General features: G+C 54.4%; 1 protein-coding gene across 7 annotated transcripts; it reads left to right on the forward strand.

Moving 5' to 3' along the window:
* The first annotated feature begins 986 nt into the window (after positions 1-986).
* On the forward strand, positions 987-20,181 carry chrna2b (cholinergic receptor, nicotinic, alpha 2b (neuronal)). 7 transcript variants are annotated; one of them, XM_052012691.1, is made up of 7 exons: positions 987-1,136; positions 1,600-1,837; positions 6,858-7,009; positions 11,920-11,964; positions 13,162-13,271; positions 14,136-15,111; positions 19,842-20,181. In XM_052012691.1, the coding sequence occupies exons 2-7, from the start codon at positions 1,771-1,773 to the stop codon at positions 19,965-19,967; spliced, it is 1,476 nt and encodes a 491-aa protein (XP_051868651.1). In that variant the 5' UTR covers positions 987-1,136; positions 1,600-1,770; the 3' UTR covers positions 19,968-20,181. The 7 variants fall into 7 exon arrangements, with proteins under 7 accessions (XP_051868651.1, XP_051868648.1, XP_051868650.1 ...); XM_052012688.1 differs by having other exon boundaries at positions 988-1,136; positions 14,076-15,111; positions 19,842-20,178; XM_052012690.1 differs by having other exon boundaries at positions 1,000-1,125; positions 14,076-15,111; positions 19,842-20,178.
* Positions 20,182-20,207: the final 26 nt, after the last annotated feature.

Raw genomic sequence — 20,207 nt, forward strand, 5'->3', positions numbered from 1 at the left:
ATTTCTTGCTTCATTTCTCTGCTACATCCTCGATGAAAGAAATCCACCTCCCCCAGTTTCGGGCCCGAACTCAAGGACCAACTCTATCTTTTTCCATGACTGCCTTGAAGCTTACCAAACGATGGTCACTGCTTCCTCAGCCCCTGCTCCTATGTCCGAGGGTCCCTGTGAGTGGGGCTGAGGGGAGATGGGGCACGGATCTGGGCAGCGTGTGAGTGGGGCTGAGGGGGAGATGGGTCACAGGTCTGGGCAGCATGTGAATGGGGCTGAGGGGGAGATGGGGCACAGGTCTGGGCAGTGTGGGGGGCTGAGGGGGAGATGGGGCACGGGTCTGGGCAGCGTGTGAGTGGGGCTGAGGGGGAGATGGGGCACGGATCTGTGCAGCGTGTGAGTGGGGCTGAGGGGGAGATGGGGCACGGATCTGGGCAGCGTGTGAGTGGGGCTGAGGGGGAGATGGGGCACGGATCTGGGCAGCGTGTGTGTGGGGCTGAGGGGGAGATGGGGCACAGGTCTGGGCAGTGTGTGAGTGGGGTACCCTGGGTGGGTGATGGGGGAGATGGGATCCACACACCATCTCGGCACAGCTCGGCCAGTCTCCTTGGTCTGGGCGCTGTAATCCGATTATTCCAGGTGATTTACCAGTCGATTTCCAGAGCTTTGTCCTGTCAGCTCGATTATACATCTCGCCCTGGAACCGACACACTGCACTCCACCCAGGTGCCACTAATGGAATTGTTTACTGCCTGTCTCACCCGTCCCTCAGCTCACCCTACCTCCCTACTCGGCCTCACTCCCTCTCCCTAACCCTCCCTTTCCCTCCCACCACCTTCCCCTCTCCCCTCCATCCCCTCCCCCCTATCCTTCACCCCTCCCTCCGCGGCGATACAGGGAGCAGGTCTCCAGCTGTGAATGTTGTCAGCGCCGCTGTGTGAGAGTTGGGGGGCGTGAATGAACCCCTCCCCCGCTCACTGTCCCAGTCGCTGTGTCCGGTCCGGGCTCGGCACCAACTCGCCGTGTCCCCCCGAGCGGGACGGACGGGGTCTCCGCCGGCCCAACACACCCACCCCGAGCAACGTGACGGCTTCAGAACTTCTCCAACCGTGCACGGACGGCAGCAGATTTTGGGTTCCGTTTGTGTGTGTGTCTGTGTGAGGAGAGGAGGTGTAGGTGTCTGTGTGCATGTGTGAGAGAATTATAAGGCAGAGGGTGTGTGTAGGGGTGTGTGTGTGTCTGTATCTGTGTAATGTGTGTGTGCGAGCGTGTGTGTGTATTGTGTGTGTACCTCTGTTGAGAGTGTGTGTGCGAGAGTCTGTGTGTTACGAATGTGTGTGTGAATCAGTCTGCGAGTGTGTGTATGACTGCGTGAGTGAGCGTTTGTGTGGTGAGTTTGTGTGTGGTGTGTGTGTGTGTGTGCGCGGTGGTGAGTGAGTGTGAGCTGATCCAGATTCGGGCCGACTCTGCCTCGTTACTCCGTGTCCGTCCCTCGGGACCCCGGGACGGACCAATCCCCTTCCCTCACTGCCTGCCTGACATTGCGCGCACTCTGTTTTAATGAGACACTTTAAATATTAACATGAACGCCTCTCTCCTTCCCCGCAGGCCCGCTGTTAACCCTTTGCTCTCCCCTTGAGGGGCTCCAACCGACCCCCCAGAGGCGGGGATAGCGCCGAGATTGAGCGTCGGTGAGACAGGCGGCCGCTCGGCCCCTCGGCGCCGTGCTAACGCTGGCGCCCCAAGCCCGGGTTTGCATCGGTTCGGCGCGGAGCTCCGATGGAGAACGCGGTGGTCAGAGGCGTCTATCTCCTTCTCGCTCTCTCCGGGCTGCTCCCGGGACCCGGTAAGTGGAGAACGTGCATTCGGACCCTCAACGTCCCCCCCCCCCCAACTTCCCGCTGGGACCTTTCCCACGCCGCACCCCACCCTCCATCCCGACCCCGGGGCTTGTGCGCGGCCGTTGTCCCGTCCCGCTGGGAGACATCTCGCTGGCTGGAGGAAGAGCTGAGAGGCGCCAGTGTTGCGATTGCAGCCAGGAACTCCGCCCCCGCTGTCGCAGACACTTGACCCGAGACACAGACGGGACGGGAGATTGGGTTGGGGGCGGGGGAGGAGGTGGGGGCTGTAGGAAGGGGACGTGGGAGAGTGGGAGGAGGAGGACGTGGGGGGGGGGAAGGGGAGAAGAGGGGGATGAGGGAGGGGCACGGGTTGGAAATCCCGTTACAAATATTCCCCTTAAAACCCGCGCTCGGGTTGTGGCAGCTGTGGGGTGTCAGAAGGCGCCGTGAGGGCAGAACGGCCGCAGCCTCCCCACAACACACGGCTCAGGGGGTCTGTGACTGCGATCGGGCTCCACTCTGTGCGGGTGAACGAGCTGTCAGGGCTCCGTGGCGCCCGCGTTGTGCCGACTGACCTATCCTCCCGACACAGAACAGTACAACACAGGAACAGACCCTTCGGCCCACCATGCCTGTGCTGACCATGAAACCGATCCCATCTGCCTGCACGTGATCCATATACATCCGTCCCCTGCCCGTTCCTGTGTCTGTCTAAATGCTTTTTGAACACCTCTATTGTATCTGCCTCCACCACCACCCCTGGCAGCCCGTTCCAGGCACCCACCGCTCTCTGTGTAAAACATCTCCTTTAAACTTCCCCCCTCTCACCTTAAACGCATGTCCCCTAGTATCAGATTTCCACCCTGGGGAAACGACTTTGACCATCTACCCTATCTCTGTCTCTCATGATCTTATAAAGGTCTCCCCTCAGCCTCCGCCGCTCCAGAGAAAACAACCCAAGTCTGTCCAACCTCCTTAAAGCTCAGACCCTCTAATCCAGACCCTTCTGCACCCTCTCCAAAGCCTCCACATCCTTCCTGTAATGGGGCGACCAGAACCGCACACAATACGCCAAGTGCGGCCTGACCAAAGTTTTATACAGCTGTAACATGACCTGCCACCTTCTAATTGGACACTGTAAATTGCCCCTAGTGTCCAGGTGGGTGGTTGGGAATGAGGGGACGATGAAGGTGGGGTTAGTGTAGGAGAATGTGAACGCACTGCAGGGTCCAGACCAGCCTCACAGTGAGCTGGGGAGGAGGTGGACTGTTTTCTCTGATGTTATTCCTGAAAATCTGATCCACCCCCTTTATTATCTCTGGACTCTCATTTATCCAACAAACCCTGGACAGCTGGAGATGACCTTCCATCAGAACTGGTAGAAGGTGATCAACACTAAACATTAACCCTGTTCCTTTGTCCACAGTCTGACCTGCGGAGGGTTTGCAGAATCTGCTGTTTTTATCCTGGTTTTACTTCGCTCCCCGGTGCTCTCCCGAGTAGATGCCTCCCTTCCGGTCTCTGTGACCGGCAACTCTCCACCGACTCGGGGCACGGGAGGGGCTGCCGTTAACGGCGGGCAGACAGGCGGGCTCCGGTCTGCTCCCGGCCGGGCCCTGAATCCTGCGGTTTGTGGGAACCGCTCGGGGCGATTGTCTGCTGGGATGGTGTGTGTGTGTCTCCCCACAGACGCTGCCCGGCCCGCTGAGAGTTTCTATCTGTTTCTGTTCGGGATCCCCAGCGCCTGCAGTTCTTTGGTTTCGACTTTCTGCTCAGGCACCCGGCTCCCCCAGGCCGAGCCGGCAACGTCGCCTATCTGGAAGGGTTAATGTTCCAGCCCCCTCCCGACCCCACCCTTCCCCTTTCCTCTCCCCGCCTTCCCTCCTGCAGGCGGTCGGACTGACCTACACCCGTCTGAAACTGCCCCGAGGGGTGTGGTGGGGTAGTGGGGTGGGGGTAGTGGGGTGGGGGTAGTGGGGTGGGGATGTTGTGGGGGTGGGGTAACGGGAGGGAGGGGGCGGGAAGTGGTGGGGGGGGGACACAGACCGTGGTTGGGGCGGGTGGGGTGCAGCGACCACCCCGGGCTCTGACCCACGTTAGATGCTCATTTCCAAAGGTGGGTCCCAGGGGTCCGGTGGGAACTGTCGGCGTGGGTCGCGGAACTGTGTTGGGACTGAGCTCGGCTTCCGATTTAATTAACGTAAAGCGAATTGAATTCAAAAGTGACCATAGAACACAGTACAGCACAGGAACAGGCCCTTCGGCCCACCTTGTCCGTGCCGACCGTGATGCCAAATTAAACTGCACATCTGTACACGAACAGGTATCTGCCTCCACCACCACCCCTGGCTGCCCGAAAAAATAACTTGCCCCACACGTCTCCTTGAAACGTCTTCCCGAACTTCACGCTGGGACTCCCACCGCGCCCTCCTGTGCTCGGAGCGGGAGGCAGAGACCCGGAGAGGGGCGGTGATGCTCAGCGGGTCGGGCAGCGCCTGCGGAGAGTGAGACACGGTCCACATTCCAGACCCGACGCGGAGCCGTGAACTGTTCCTCTCCGCACAGACGCCGCCCGATCTGCCCAGTGTTTCTGGCGAACATTTTAGATTCCCAGCATCTCGCACGTTTTTGGTTTTAAACAAAGATATCCGGAGGGACACAGCGCAGAGTGAGGAGGCTCATACTCCCGGGTAGTACTGAGGGAGCGTCGTATGAGGGAGCTCTGTACTGAGGGAGCGCTGCACTGTGGGAGCGGCAGTACTGAGGGAGCGCCGTACAGGGAGCGGCAGCACTGAGGGAGCGCCGCACTGAGGGAGCGGGTACTGAGGGAGCGCTGTACTGTGGGAGAGGCAGCACTGAGGGAGCGCTGTACAGGGAGCGGCAGCACTGAGGGAGCGCCGCACTGAGGGAGCGGGTACTGAAGGAGCGCTGTACTGTGGGAGAGGCAGTACTGAGGGAGCGCTGTACTGAGCGAGCGGCAGCACTGAGCCGTACTGAGGGAGCTCTATACGGAGGGAGCGCTGCACTGTGGGAGAGCCAGTACTGAGGGAGAGCCAGTACTGAGGGAGCGGCAACACTGAGGGAGCGCTGCGCTGTGGGAGAGGCAGTACTGAGGGAGCGCTGTATTGTGGGAGCGGATACTGAGGGAGCGCCGTACTATGAGAGCGGCAATACTGAGGGAGCGCTGTACTGAGGGAGCGGGTACTGAGGGAGCGCTGCACTGTGGGAGAGAGTACTGAGGGAGCGCTGTACTGAGGGAGCGGGTACTGAGGGAGCGCTGCACTGTGGGAGAGAGTACTGAGGGAGCGGGTACTGAGGGAGCGCTGCACTGTGGGAGGGGCAGTACCGAGGGATCGCCGCATAGCTGTGGGGCAGTTTTGTGCGCCTGTGTCTGCCCTCGGAGGTAGACAAAACCGAGGCGACGAGGCTCGGGAAGAACAAACGAGTTCTGCCCAGTGCTGTGGACCAATAACTGACCAGGAATGGACATAAAACACCCACCATCGGTTTCTGGGATCTTCCTGTGCTTCGATAGGCCCCATATTTTCTATATTCCATCTCCGTGCACGTTGAGGTCCGGATGCCGTCGCTTGGCGCGTACAGGAAGTTAACGATAACACTAGATCAAAGGGAAAGGCTGATACCGTTGCCCAAGAGTTTGGACAGTTTGGGAATTCTGTAAAGAAGGAGCAACTGCTGAGAAAGATAAAAATAAAACTGTAAAAGGTTTCACAGATTTAATAAAACGGTAAAGATTAGCAAAAGTTAATAAGGGTCACAGTCTGAAGCAGCAGAATTTACATTAAGTTATAATGAAACAGCAAAGAAATTAAACAACTATTTTATGTCAGTCTTCAAGTAAGGACGAAAAGCAAGTTTGGGATCTGAAAGAATTGGCCAAAAGGAGACATTACGGGGGCTAAGGACCAACTTCCAACATTTCAAAAGAGGCGCAACTGGACCCAGTGCTTCTCAGCGCCTCTCAGAGGTGACTGGAAGGCAGCAAATGTCGCCTGACTGCTGGCAGGGATGTGTGGACCAGTTGGCCCAACATCAGTGGTCGGGAAATGCTGGAACCTGTTACGGCAGAAGTGGTTTGAGGGCTCTTGGAAAATCATTACGGGACTGGGCAAAGTCAACGTGAATTTGTGCATGGAAAATCATGAGACAAACATTTGAGGAACATTCTGAGGCTGAAACCAGTAATTAACCCTTAGATGACCCATAGAAAAACATTGAGCCACAAAGTCACAGATCACAGACCATAGAACTGTATAGCACAGGAACAGGTCCTTCGGCCCATCATGTTTTACTGAACTAATTGAACTAGTAGTTAAGTGCCCAACGAAACTAATCCTTTCTGCCGGCACAATGTCCGTATCCCTCCATATGCCTGTCTAAGAGCCTCTTAAACCCCTCTACGGTATCTGCCTCCACCCCCACCCCTGGCAGCACATTCCAGGCACCCAGCACTCTCTGTGAAAAAATTTGCCCCATCTCCTTTCAACTTACTCCCTCTCACCTTAAATGCATGCCCTCTAGTATTAGACATTTCCACCCTGGAAAAAAGATTCTGTCTACTCTATGCCTCACATAATCTTATAAACCTCCATCAGGTCTCCCCTCAGCTTCCACTGCTCCAGAGAGAACAACCCAAGTTTGTCCAACCTCTCCTTACAGCTCATGCCCTCTAATCCAGGCAGCATCCTGGTGAACCTCTTCTGCACCCTCTCCAAAGCCTCCACATCCTTCCTGTAATGGGACGACCAGAATTGAACACAATATTCCAGATGTAGCCTAAACAGAGTTTCACAAAGCTGCAACATAACTTCCTGACTCTTGAACTCAGTGCCTCGACTAATAAAGGCAAGCGTGCCCCACGCCTTTCATCGACCTGAAAGGTTGCCTCCAGATCTGTCTCCACAGATGCTGCAGGAACTGTTGACTTTTCTGGCACTTTCAGCTGAGATTCACTTCTTGTCAGTGAATTTCCAATTGACCTCGCTGTCTCTGGTTCACTTCCAGTTTGCGGTCAGGAGAAGACGCGCTCCCAGGCAGAGGAGAGACTCTTCAAGCACCTCTTCTCCGGCTACAACCGCTGGTCCAGACCTGTTCCAAACAGCTCAGATGCTGTCATCGTGAACTTTGGCCTCTCCATTGCCCAGCTCATCGACGTGGTGAGATACCATTCGCTCCTGCCTCACTTTGGGGGGTGGCCTTTGTACTCTCACCAGGTAAATGGAGATAGAAAGGAGCTGGGAAGAGTTATAGAGTGGCTTCAACATCCCAGATGTTTCATGGAGTGGAACCAAACACCCAAGTGGGGTTTCAGGCAGATGGCCAAAGACTTGGTTGAGGAGGGAATCTTTAAGGCAGATATTTAAGGAGCTGAGAGAGGTGGAAAATTGCAGTGATGATCTGCTAATGACCATTGGGACTAGGGTTGGGCTCACCAGGTGATATTTGCTGCATTTCCCATCCACTCTCCGGGGCCCTGGTTCCCGCGCTCCCTGATCCACCCTCCAGGGCCCTGGTTCTCACGGTCCCTGATCCACTCTCCGGGGCCCTGGTTCTCACGGTCCCTGATCCACTCTCCGGGGCCCTGGTTCTGCATCCACTCTCCAAGTTCCCGTTCCCACAACCCCATTAAACTTACCTTGTTTCCTGCACTCCTTTTAAACTTACTGGATTCACTGGAATGTTACCCTGGAGCATCCAAAAAGAAGTAAAGAATATCTGCAGGGGGAAGAGAAACCTTCTGATGCAGTCTCAGCCCAAATCGTCGACGGTTCCTCTCCCCAGCAGATACTGCTTGACCTGCTGAGTTCCTTCTGCAGTTTGCTTTTTGCTTGTGTTCAGAAATTCACCAGACCAATACCTGGAAGGGACAGGTTGTCTTATGAGACAGGTAGACAGGGTGGTGAAGAAGGCATTTGGCATGCTTGCCTTCATGGGTCAGGGCACTGAGTACAAGAGTTGGGACAGCATGATGCAGCTGCACAAGTCTGGTGAGACTGGAGCATTGCGAGCAGTTCTGGTCACCCAGCTATAGGAGGGGTGTCATTGAGCTGGAGAAGGTGCAGTAAAGATTCACGAGGATGTTGCTGGGACTGGAGGGCTTGAGTTATAAGGAGAGACTGGATCGGCTGGGACTGTTCTCCCTGGAGCGAAGGAGGCTGAGGGGTGAGCTTATGGAGGTTTATAAAATCACGAGGGGTGGAGATAAGGTGGATGGTCACAGTCCTTTCCCCAGGGTAGGGGAGTCTAAAACCAGAGGGCATAGTCTTCAGGTGAGATGAGAAAGATTTAAAAGGGACCCGAGGGGCAAGTTTTTCCACCCAGAGGGTGGTGGGTGTGTGGAACGAGCTGCCAGAGGAAGTGAGAGAGGTGGGTACAATGTTTAAAAGACACTTTTAGAGGTTCAGAGGGATGTGGACCAAATGCGAGCAAATGGGACTGGCTCAAACAGGCAACTTGGTCAGCATGGACAAGTTGGACTGAAGGGCCTGTTTCTGTGCTGTTCAACTCTATGACTTTGTGGAGGAATCAAACAACAAATAAACAGATTCAGGGTAATGGATGTTGAAGTTTAATGAGGCCTGTACTGAATCCTTTATATTCACTCTATGGCTTAGTATCTGAGCTGTAGTCATTGAGAGCTTATCATTCTCTCCGACAGTCTCCTGTAACCCCTTAACCACTCCCAGGGAGCCTCCCTCCACACACAGCCCAGTGCTGGGAAATGGGAGCCAGGCACGGGTGTTTGGACGGAAGCTGTGTGAGACAGTGATCACCTCCCGCCCTCTCCATTCCACTCGTGGATGCAGCAATGATCTGGACACAGGAACTCTTCCTGGCTTATTGGAGAGGGGTCACAAATCCTTCCACTCATTCCAGCCAAAAGGGAAGCTGAATTGTTGTGCTTCCATAGTCAAATAGCCTGCCAAGTCTGGCCGTCCGGACATGAACCGTGGGTGTGCTCTTTTGAGGTAAAAGTTGGACTTTGGCGTTTAGCAGAAGGAAAGGTTCTGAGGGACAGAAGGAGGTCAGGAGGAGAGTAGGGGAGGGGGCAGGGTGTGTTGGAGGGATGGAGGATGAGGGAGCGAGGAGGAAAGGTGAAGGGAAAGAGGGGGGAAGGGGAGGGGAGTGGGGGAAGGAGGAGGAGAGTGCAAGGAGTGGGGGAGGGAAGGAGTTGAGGCAGGAGATGAGGACAGTGCGGGGGTGTTGGGGAGGAGGATGAGGGGGAGGGAAGGAGTTGAGGCAGGAGATGAGAGTGCGGGGGTGTTGGGGAGGAGGATGAGGGGGAGGGAAGGAGTTGAGGCAGGAGATGAGGACAGTGCGGGGGTGTTGGGGAGGAGGATGAGGGAGGAGATGTTGGAGGGGAGACCGAGGAGTAGAAGAGGGAGGAGGACGTGGGGGGAGGGGAAGGTGAGGAGGAGCTGGATTGGGGTGGGAGGGGGGAGGAGAGTACGGGGGTGGTGGGTGGAGGGTGAGGAAGAGTCGAGGCAGGGTGAGGGGGTGAGTGCAGAGAGATGGGGAGGGAGGAGTTGGAGCAGGGGAGGAGGGGAGATGGAGGGGGAGGAGGGGAGAGTGGGTGATGGGGAGCAGGAGGGACAGAGGAGTGATGGGGGGGTGAGTTGGAGCAGGGGAGGGGCAGAGAATGCAATACCCCAGTCCACGCCTGTTGGGTGCAGACCCTCCACCTCCCTCCGGCTGTGAGCCCTGGGACACAGACCCTGCCCCCCCGCGCCCCCGGGACACCCCCCCCCACCCGCGCTCCCAGGGACCCGCTGCCCCGGGACCCACCCCCCCCACGCTCCCCTGCAGCTGCCTCGCCTGCAGAGAGTGAGATCGTCCGAGGCGGCGCGGCTGGCTGCAGCTCCCGGGGACGGGGCGTCTCTCAGTCGCGGCTCGTTGGAGCAGAAATAACCCCCTTGTCTGCTGACAGAGATCAACAACCTCCTTCCACAGCTGCTCCGTCATCTTCAGAGCACCAGGGGTCAGGGCAGGGGTGGGGGGTGTGGGAGTGGGGGGGGGGGAGGGGTGTGAGTGGGGGGGGGAATTGGGGGGGAGGGGTTGAGTGGGGGAGTGGGGGCTGTGGGGGGAGTGCGGGGGTGTGGGTTTGGGGGAGTGGGGAGGGAGTGGGAGTGGGGGGAGTGTGGGGGTGTGGGTGTGGGGGGAGTGGGAATGGGGGGTGTTGTGGGGTTGGGGTGGGGTGGGTTAGGGGGGTAGGGGGTTGGGTGTGGGGGGTGGTTAGGGGGCATGGGCGGGGGGTCCCAGTCCCAGTCCCAGACAGGGTTTGACCCTCAGCCACCAGCAATGAGGGCCATTATCCAGCAGTTACCAGGTTGCTGCCTGAGGGATCTTGCTGTGCAAAGAATGCCACTGTTTCCAACGTCACCACAGGGTCTGCACTTCGAAGAACACGTCCGCTGGTTGTTGAGGGTCTTTGAGGTGTCCCAAAGTAGTGGCAGGCGCTATGGAAAGGCAGGCCCTGTCTTCCTCCCTGTTTGATGACAAAGCAGTCCTGTGGGTGCCTCCTGAGGTTGCTGGGTGAACTGTCCCGGCTTGGTCGCAGGTTCGGAGTGGGTGCAGGGTTACATCACTGCTTCGGGGACCCAGAGGCCCGGACTCCCACTCCTGAGGCAGGAGTTCAAATCCCACCTCGGAGATTGCGGACCCTCAGACTGCCTGGTCCGCAAGTTCTCCCCTCCTGTGGGGAAGCCTGCTGCCCTAACCCCTTCTGCACCCCTCTGACTCCAAACTCACAGCCCTGGCGCTGACTTTCTCAGGCAGTCCCTCGGGTCCAGGGTGACTCACTTCCACGCTGGTCCTGAGGCCAAAGTGGGACCCACTGATCCTTCCACAGATGGGGTAGGAGGTGACTGATGGGTGGATGTGTTGTCTGTGAGGACACAGAACAGTACAGCACAGGAACAGGCCCTTCGGCCCACAATGTCAGTGCTGAACTCGACACCAAATCGAAGTAAGTCCCTTCTGCCTGCACTTGATCCGTATCCCTCCATCCCCTGCATATTCATGTGTCTGTCTAACAGCCACTTAAACATCTTATCCACCATTCCCCCTGGCAGCCCGTTCCAAGCACACACCACTCTCTGTGTGAAAAACATTTGCCCCACACATCTCCTTTAAACTTTCCCCCTCTCAGCTTAAACACATGTCCTCTAGTATTAGATATTTCTGCCCTGGGAAATGACTCTGTCTACCCTATCTATGCCTCTCATTAATCTCATAAACCTCTATCAGGTCTCCCCTCAGCCTCTGACACTCCAGAGGAAACAACCCAAGTTTGTCCAATCTCTCCTTATAGCACATGCCATCCAGGCAGCTTCCTGGTAAACCTCTTCTGCACCCTCTCCAAAGCCTCCACATCCTTCCTGTAATGGGGCGACCAGAACTGCACACAATTCTCCAAGTTTGGCCTGACCAAAGCTGGAGGAATCCTTCCACCATTTGCACAGGGTGCCTGTGAGCTCCAGATGCACGGACTGGAAGTTCTCAATCTCATCCTGAATGTTCCTTCTCCACTTTGACCAGACCTGGGCCAGAGATTCCCAGGGGTCGGTGGGAATGTTGCATTTCTTAAAGGAAGCTTTGAGCACATCCTTGGGTCTTTTCCTCTGTTGACTTGTGAATCTCTTTGACGACAGAGCTGGGAATGGAGGTAAATTGGTTTATTATTGTCACATGTACCATCCATACAGGTCATTTCATCACATCAGTACACTGAGGTAGTACAAGGGAAAAGCAATAACAGAATGCAGAATAAAGTGTTACAGAGAAAGTGCAGTGCAGGCAGACAATAAGGTGCAAGGTCATAACGAGGTAGATTGTGAGGTCAAGAGTCCATCTTATCGTGCTAGGGAACCGTTCAATGGTCTTATGACAGTGGGATAGAAGCCTGGTGGTAGGTGTCTGGTGTTGGGTCTGCAACGTCACTGGGTTCAGGGGCAGGTAGGGATATGTGGTCAGCACTGACCTGGTCAGCAGTAGACACATGGGCTGATTTATCTCTGGGTGACCACGAGTCTGAGGCTGATTGTTATCTCTGTCTCGCCTCCTGCAGGATGAGAAGAACCAGATGATGACGACCAACGTCTGGCTCAAGCAGGTGGGTCTGTCTGCGCTCTGCCAGAGCCAGCCCAGGGTCGCAGGGTGGGGTCTCCTTTGGGAGTCATAGAGCCCTACAGCAGGGAAACAGGCCCTTCAGCCCAACCGACCAAGATTCCCATCCAAGCCAGTCCCATGTGCCCACGTTTGGCCCCTATCCCCCCCAAACATTTCCTGTCCATGTACCTGTCCAAATGTCTTAAACAGTGTTAATGTACCTGCCTCACCCACTTCCACACACCCACCACCCTCTGGGTGAAAAAGCTCCCCCTCAGGTGCCTATTAAATCCCCTCTCACCTTAAACCTGTGCCCTCTAGTTCTTGATTCCCCAACCTTGGGAAACGGACGGTGCACATTGACTTTGTTCTCCAGCTGACAGTTTTCATTGGCTGCCCTGCTGGGAGCAGGAACCAATCCCTGTGGCTGTGGAAAGTGCCCAGAGAGATGCCCCAGTCCACAGCCACAGCAAAGGTCCAGAGTCCCTCAGTGTGCTCAGGGGCAGTGCCAGTGTTTAACCAGCTCCCATTGAACTGATGGAGCACAGGTCCTGTCCGGCTGGTATGGGCTGTGGGGCTGCTGGTGTGTTCACACATACTAAAGGTCCTGCTGGCTGTAGTCTGCACTGTCTGAGACAGGAGCAAACTGCTCTGTATTAAAGGGAGTCTGAGCAGTGTTACATTCAGTATGTGGAGACTCGTCTAAATTTACTTGTGTAGTAATCCCTTGCAAGATTCAAATCAGTTTATTGTCATACCCAGGGTGCAATGAAATTCCTTGCTCACATGAGGCAAGGAATAAACAGTGTACATGGTAACAATAAACACAGCAATGAGCGCAGATTAGCAGAATGGTAAAAAAATTGCAGTGCAATCTGAAACAGTGCAGAAACAAATACTAAGGTGACAATGACAGAATAAGTGAGAGGGGGACAGTTAAGAGTCTGAGAACATGGTAGCACCACCAAGAAGGGGATGTGAAGGAGGGGGTTGGTTCAGAGGTCTGACCACAGTGAGGAACAGCCGTTTACGGAGACGTGGGTATGTTCCAAGTGGATGTCCTCACTGACCAGTGCCGACTGTGTCACCAACAACACGATCTCCTTTAGTCCTCCCTGTGAAGCTTCACCCCCCCACCTCCTGGCACTTACTCCTCCAGCTCCTGCGAAGCTCCTATTTGTGATTGCCCCATCTGTTCCAGGAATGGTTTGATTACAAACTCACGTGGGATCCTGCGGAGTTCGATAACGTTACCTCAATCCGTGTCCCGTCTGAGATGATCTGGATACCTGACATCGTTCTTTACAACAAGTGAGTCTCACTGAAGATGGCCAGTGTGGGAGGGGGTGGAGAAGGCGGGGAGTTGGATGGAGGAGGGATTTGTGAACATGGGGTTCCATAGAGATCAACTAGTCTTAACTTCAGAGGAAGATTCAAGTACAGCCGTTAAACACAAATCAAACAATTGACAGCCTTGTACTTTAGTGGTCAACTGGAGAATCCCTGAGCAAGTTCTGGGTCACAGATCCCAATAGAGCCAAGGTCATGAGTAAAACTCCCTCTACACAGTCCTGGCACAAAAAATGGGTTAGATGCAGCATAAAACTTACTTACCACTGTCCCATCACGAACTCCCAGGGCAGGCTCAGCACAGGGTTACACACAGAGTGAAGGTCCCGCTGATACTGTCCCATCACACACATTTTAACTTAAGGGCTTTTGTGGGTGATGTTTGAATAAAGGGAAACCAAAAACAATGCAAAGTAAAGTGTTACAGTTACAGAGAAAGTGCAGTGCAGGCAGACGATAAGGTGCAAGGCCATACCGAGGTAGATTGTGAGGTCACGAGTCCACCTTATCGTATTAGGGGGCAGTTCAATAGACATACGGGGTAGAAGCTGTCCTTGAGCCTGGTGGGATGTGCTTTCAGGCTTTTGTATCTTCTTCCCGATGGGAGAGGGGGGAGAACAGTAGCTTCCCACTGTTGTTGAAGGAGCACCTTTGAGGCGGCAGATCTACAGTTAAGGAGGGTGAGGTAATCCGTTGTGAGTGTCAGCGGCTGGTTTCCGTCTGTCCGCTGCGGCAGGGTGGCTGAGCTGTGTTTCTTGGTTGCAGTGCGGACGGCGAGTTTGCTGTGACACACATGACCAAGGCTCACCTCTTCTCGGCCGGTAGGGTCCAGTGGGTGCCCCCCGCCATCTACAAGAGTTCCTGCAGCATCGACGTCACCTTCTTCCCCTTCGACCAGCAGAACTGCAGGATGAAGTTTGGCTCCTGGACCCACGACAAGTCCAAGATCGACCTGCGGTCCATGGACAGGAACGTGGACCTGAAGGACTACTGGGAGAGTGGTGAATGGGCCATCGTCAATGCCGTGGGCACCTACAACACCAAGAAGTACGACTGCTGCTATGAGGTGTATGTTGACATCACGTACTCCTTCATCATCAGGAGGCTGCCGCTCTTCTACACCATCAACCTCATCATCCCCTGCCTCCTCATCTCCTGCCTGACCGTCCTGGTCTTCTACCTGCCGTCGGGTTGCGGGGAGAAGATTACCCTTTGTATCTCCGTCCTGCTGTCGCTCACCGTCTTCCTGCTGCTGATCACGGAGATCATCCCCTCCACCTCCCTGGTCATCCCCCTCATCGGCGAGTACCTGCTCTTCACCATGATCTTCGTCACCCTCTCCATCGTCATTACCGTCTTCGTCCTCAATGTCCACCACCGCTCTCCCAACACCCACAAGATGCCGCGGTGGGTGCGCAGGGTGTTCCTGGACCTTGTTCCCCGCTGGCTCTTCATGAGGAGACCTGGGCGTCAGGTGGAGACCTTTGTCAACCACCACAGCCTGTTGGAGCTGCCGCTGGGGCCCCGGCAGGGCTGCCCTCAGGCCCAGCCCAGGGACTCCAGTGCCGGCCTGGCCCTGTGCCACACCAGGCCGGCGCTGGGCACGCATGGCCACCTCTGCCAGGGCCGCCCAGAGCCCGGCAAGTGCCCAGGAGGGAGAGCCAATCACAGCTGGAGAGGCAGCCCCAGCGAGGGTGCTGAGGTCGAGTCCAACCCGCTGCTGTCTGCCAGCATCATCCGGGCACTGGAGGGGGTGAACTACATCGCCAACCACCTGCGAGCGGAGGACGCCGACTTCTCGGTGGGTACAGGGGAGGGGGCACAGATGATGCACTCACACCAGGGAGTGGGGGCTCGTGAGGTTGGGGTATGAAGAGGGTGGCGGAGGGACTGGTGGTATTGGGGTGGGAGAGGGGGGAGAGGCTGGGCAGGGGCTAGGATGGGAGGGTAGGGTGTAGGGATGGAAGGGCAGGGGTGGGGGGTGGAGGGGTAGGGTGTAGAGGTGGGGGTTAGGGGTGGGGATGGGCAAGGGCTGGGGTGGACGGGCAGTGACCGGCAGTGTTAGGGTGGAGGGGCTGGGGGTGGAGGGGCTGGGGGTGGGGGTGGGGCTGGGGGTGGAGGGGCTGGGGGTGGGGGTGGGGTTGGGGGTGGAGGGGCAGGAACTGGGAGGGTGGAGAAAGCGGGTCAGTAGGTGAGGCTGTGAGTTCAGATACGGATTCATCCCAAGGATCACCGGTCGCCCACAGGTCCAAGGAACGGAGCAATTTTATTGGATCACAGAGTAGTGACGGTTACTGTAGTTACTGTGCCATAACGTTAGAAAACAGGCAGAAGGTTTGTAACAGAGGTGACAATCCATCTTTACTCTAATTCACAAGATCACAAGACAAGGGAGCAGAAGCAGGCCATTCGGCCCATCGAGTCTGCTCCAAGGAAAGGGAAATAGAAATGAGAAATGGAGAATGGGGGAAGAAGAAAAAAAAAACGATTCTAATCCCAATTACCGGCCTTATCCCCATATCCCGATATCCTGACTATTTAGATATCTGTCTATCTCCTCCTTGAACGCCCCCACTGATCTGGCCTCCACTGCTGTACGTGGCAAGGAGATCCACAAATTACCTCAGTCCGTTAATGAACCAAAAAAGATGTGCGGGGCAAGTTTTTTTACACAGAGAGAGGTGGGTGCCTGGAATGTGCTGCCTGGGGTGGGAGTGGAGGCAGATACGATAGAGGGGTTTAAGAGACATTTAGACAGACACATGGACAGGATCACAATCACAAGGGACCCTGGCCAACTCCTCCTTGGGTGGATCATGTGGTTGTGACCCTTCCCCATCTCTGGCTTCACTCAGGTGGTCTTGGTGCATCCAGTGTAGACAACTCCTGTAAGCCCACTCTGACAACACCGACGTAATCCACTGATCATCTGCAAGGAATGGACACCGGGGTCTCCCTCATCTGCATCCCAGCCAGTGTGTTGTGTTGATTTGACTTCCCCAGGGCAGTGTGGCCTGGAGTAGCCCAGGCACCAGGTGATGGACCCCGCTGTTGGAGTGCTGATGTAAAACCATCTGTTGAAGCCGTTAAAAAGTTTGAGAATGTTGGCTCATCATCCTTTCCTTGTTTAATTTTTTCTCTGACCACAAGACCTGCCACATTAATAGTTAATATTTTCATGCAATGAATACCTCACCAGGTAACCCACCATCTAACTTTCAACTTATTAACGACTTTGTACCAAAACTCTGGACCGAACTTTACTGCACCAGAACCCTGTACACAGATCACTCCTTACACCAACACAACTGAACAGAACAAAGTGACTGAATCTCCCTTTCCCACACCCAACCGTCCCACAAAGGACGAAATTTGTAGTCATTGAATCTAGTCTGTGTGCTGACTATCTGTGAACAGCCATAAGATGTAGAAGCAGAATTAGGCCATTCAGCCCATCGAGTCTGCTCTACCATTCAATCATGGCTGATTTTTTTCAACTGCGTTCTCCCGCATTCTCCCTGCAACCCTTAACCCCAATCAAGAACCTGTCAATCTTTCCCTTAAATATACCCAATGACTTGGTCTCCACAGCCCTCTGTGGCAACAAATTCCACAGATTCACCACCGTCTGGCTGAAGAAATTGCTTTTCATCTTAGGTTTAAAGGGACATCCCTTTATTTTGAGGCTGTGCCCTTGGATCCTGGACTCTCCTACTAATGGGAACAGCCTCTAGCCAGGCCTTTCAGTATTTGGAAGGTTTCAATGAATCCCTCTCATCCTTCTGAACTCCAACTCCAGGCCCAGAGACATCAAACGCTGTTAACCACCACAGGGATGTTCAAGAGTATCAAGGTATCTCATCACTAAACTTCTAAATACCATCTCATGACAGTTTATGTTTTGCTGTGGAGTGACTTTATACTCGGGCAGCACTGTGACACAACAGGTAGAGCCTCTGCCTCACAGCACCAGAGACCCCGGTTCAATGCTGACCTCCAGTGCTGTCTGTGTGAAGTTTGCACGTTCTCCCTGTGGGTTTCCCCCAGGTGCTCCAGTTTCCTCCCACATCCCAAAGACAAGCAGGTTGCTAGGTTAATTGGCTGCTGTAAAGTGCCCCTAGTGCGTAGGTGAGGATACAATCCCTCGGAGAATCCCTCGAAAACCTATTGTCTCCCATTGATCTTGCCCCACGGAGCTCGTATCCTTGTGCCTGAAGACTATCCTGTCCCCCCGGTCCAATCCCTTCCCACCTACATCCGTGACATATCACATAGTCTCCAACTCCTACATAGCTTTATGTTCTCCGGCATGCACAACCTCACCTTCACCATGGACGTCCAGTCCCTATATACCCCCATTCCCCATCATGACGGCCTCACTGCCCTCTGCTTCTTTCTTGACCAGAGACAGAACCAGTCCCCCTCCACTAACACTCTCCTCCGCCTGGCTGAACTTGTCGTCAAACTTGACAACTTCACTTTTGATTCCTCTCACTTTCTACCGACCAAGAGTGTAGCCATGAGCACTCGCATGGGCCCCAGCTATGCCTGCCTCTTCACTGGCTACGTTGAACAGTCTCTGCTCCAAGCCTACTCTGGCCCCATTCCTCAACTCTTTCTCCGCTATATCGACGACTGCATTGGTGCCACCTCTTGTACCCGTGTGGAACTCAACAGTTTCATAAATTTCGCCACTAACTTTCACCCTGCTCCCCAATTCACTGGACTATCTCTGACACCTCTCTCTCCTTTTGTCTCCATCTCAGGAGATTCCTTATCCAGTGACATCTTCTACACCTTCCCCATAAACCCCTCCACCCCCCACACCACCCCCCCCCCACCGTGCTTCTTCTCTTCTTTTTCCTAGCCCTTTTTTCCCTCTCTTCTTACCTTTGACCCAACCCCCGGTGGATCTGCTCTCCCCTCCTCCCCCACACCTGCCTATCTGAGTCTTAACTGCATCTACCTGTCACCACGCTGTGCCCACCCCACCTCTCCACTTTTGTCCGCCTATCACTGCTCTGCTTTCCCCTATATATTGGGCTTCCCCTTTTCCTATCTTCAGTCCTGAAGAAGGGTCCTGACCCGAAATGTTGACCGCCTGCTTTTCCCCACGGATGCTGCCCGGCCTGCTGAGCTCCCCCAGCATCATCGTGCTTTTCATTTAATTTCCAGCATCTGCCATCCTGTGTTTCTCACGGGATAGAATCTGTTGGAAGCTGATGGGACTGTGGAGAGAGTAAGAAGTGGGATTAATGTAGGATTGGTGTAAATGGGTAGTTGGTGATTAGTACGGACTGGGTGGGCCGAAGGGCCTGTTTCTGTGGTGTGTCCCTCTATGATTCTATTCCAACAGCACATACAATCACTTCCCCTGCCTTCGATCAGGGAAACATTCCCAGGATGGTCCTATGGCGAGAGGTATCATCAGATGATCCAGTGCTCGTCAGGACAGAGAACCTGCAGCAAGTTCACTGGGAGCAGTTTAGTCGTGCATTGAGGAGTTGGGCTGGACACTTGCCTGGGGGAAAAGGAGCAGGCAGACTTAAATCTGCAGTGGAAAGTTAGATGAATAAATGAGAAGAGGCAGGGAAAGCTATGCTGAGTTAAGGCAGTTCCACACAGAGTAAAGTACCACTGAATGGCCTCTTCCTGTGCTCTTTCTTTTGTAATACAACCAATAGAGTCACAGAGTTATACAGTACAGAAATAGGCCCTTCGGTCCAACTAGTCCATGCCGACCAAGATGCCTCACCCAAGCTAGTCCCATTTACCCATGTTTTGCCCATAACCTTCTGAACCTTTCCTATCCATGTACCTGTCCAAATGTCTTTTAAAATTTGTTAATGTACCTGCCTCAACCACTTCCTCTGGCAGCTCATTCCACATAGATACCAGCCTTTGTGTAAAAAAGTCGCCCCTCGAGTTTCTATTAAATCTCTCCCCTCTCACCTTAAATCGATGCCCTCTAATTCTTGATTCCCAAACCCTGGGAAAAATACTGAGTGCATTCACCCTATCTATGCCCCTCATGGTTTTATACACCTCTATAAAGTTGCCTCTTAGTCTCCTATGCTCTAAGGAATAAAGTCCCAGCCTGTCCAACCTCTCCCTATAACTCAGGCCCTGAAGTCTTGGCTCCAATCTCTTAATGTTCCAAATGTAACAAAAATGCCTGAGGAATATGCTCACAGATTTTGCTGACAGCAGAGCCCAGAAGATTAATCCTTCTTTCCCAAGGAATTCTGTATGATCTAGCAGGTTGTAACTCTCCACAGAAGGTCCAAGGTTCTCTCTACTCTACCTCACTTGCTCTGATAGTCAGTGTGACCGGACCGTCCCATACGGAATCTGCCAGGTGCATGGCACACTTTGCACTGAGTACGTGGGAGACCTGGAGATCCTTGTCCTGACCTCGGATACTGGAAAACCTCTCTGTTTAGATGGAGAGGAGCAAATATCCCAACACTGCAGCATGTTCCATTTTCCCAATATAACCTGATTTCTTTCCCTTCCCCTCCACCCCTGCAGGTCAAAGAAGATTGGAAGTATGTTGCCATGGTGATTGACCGAATCTTTCTCTGGATATTCATCATTGTTTGCCTGTTGGGAACCTTTGGACTCTTCCTGCCTCCGTGGTTGGCTGGAATGATTTGAAGGTGGGAAGACAACACACTCCAACCGACCCTGCCTACCGCTGACCCAGGTCTCCAGGGCAGAGGGTACCTCGAGCCCCACACACTGAACCCCAGCACCACTCTCTGCACCCAACCGTCATCAATAATGCATTTTGATGGAACCAGATATTAATAAAAGTTCAAATTTGAACATTGTGGATTTGCAGTTCAATAAAGCTCCCATCAGCAGCTTGATGCTTTTTCAATGTAATGGAATGTC

The sequence above is a fragment of the Pristis pectinata genome, chromosome 3, assembly GCF_009764475.1.
Source record: "Pristis pectinata isolate sPriPec2 chromosome 3, sPriPec2.1.pri, whole genome shotgun sequence".
Taxonomy (NCBI): Eukaryota; Metazoa; Chordata; class Chondrichthyes; order Rhinopristiformes; family Pristidae; genus Pristis; species Pristis pectinata.

Excerpts from the sequence above, each read along its gene's own strand:
- chrna2b (XM_052012688.1), top strand. The coding sequence starts at position 1,771 with ATGGAGAACGCGGTGGTCAGAGGCGTCTATCTCCTTCTCGCTCTCTCC. Across the intron at positions 11,965-13,161 it reads CCAACGTCTGGCTCAAGCAG|GAATGGTTTGATTACAAACT; the intron begins GTGGGTCTGTCT and ends CATCTGTTCCAG. Across the intron at positions 13,272-14,075 it reads GACATCGTTCTTTACAACAA|TGCGGACGGCGAGTTTGCTG; the intron begins GTGAGTCTCACT and ends TCTTGGTTGCAG.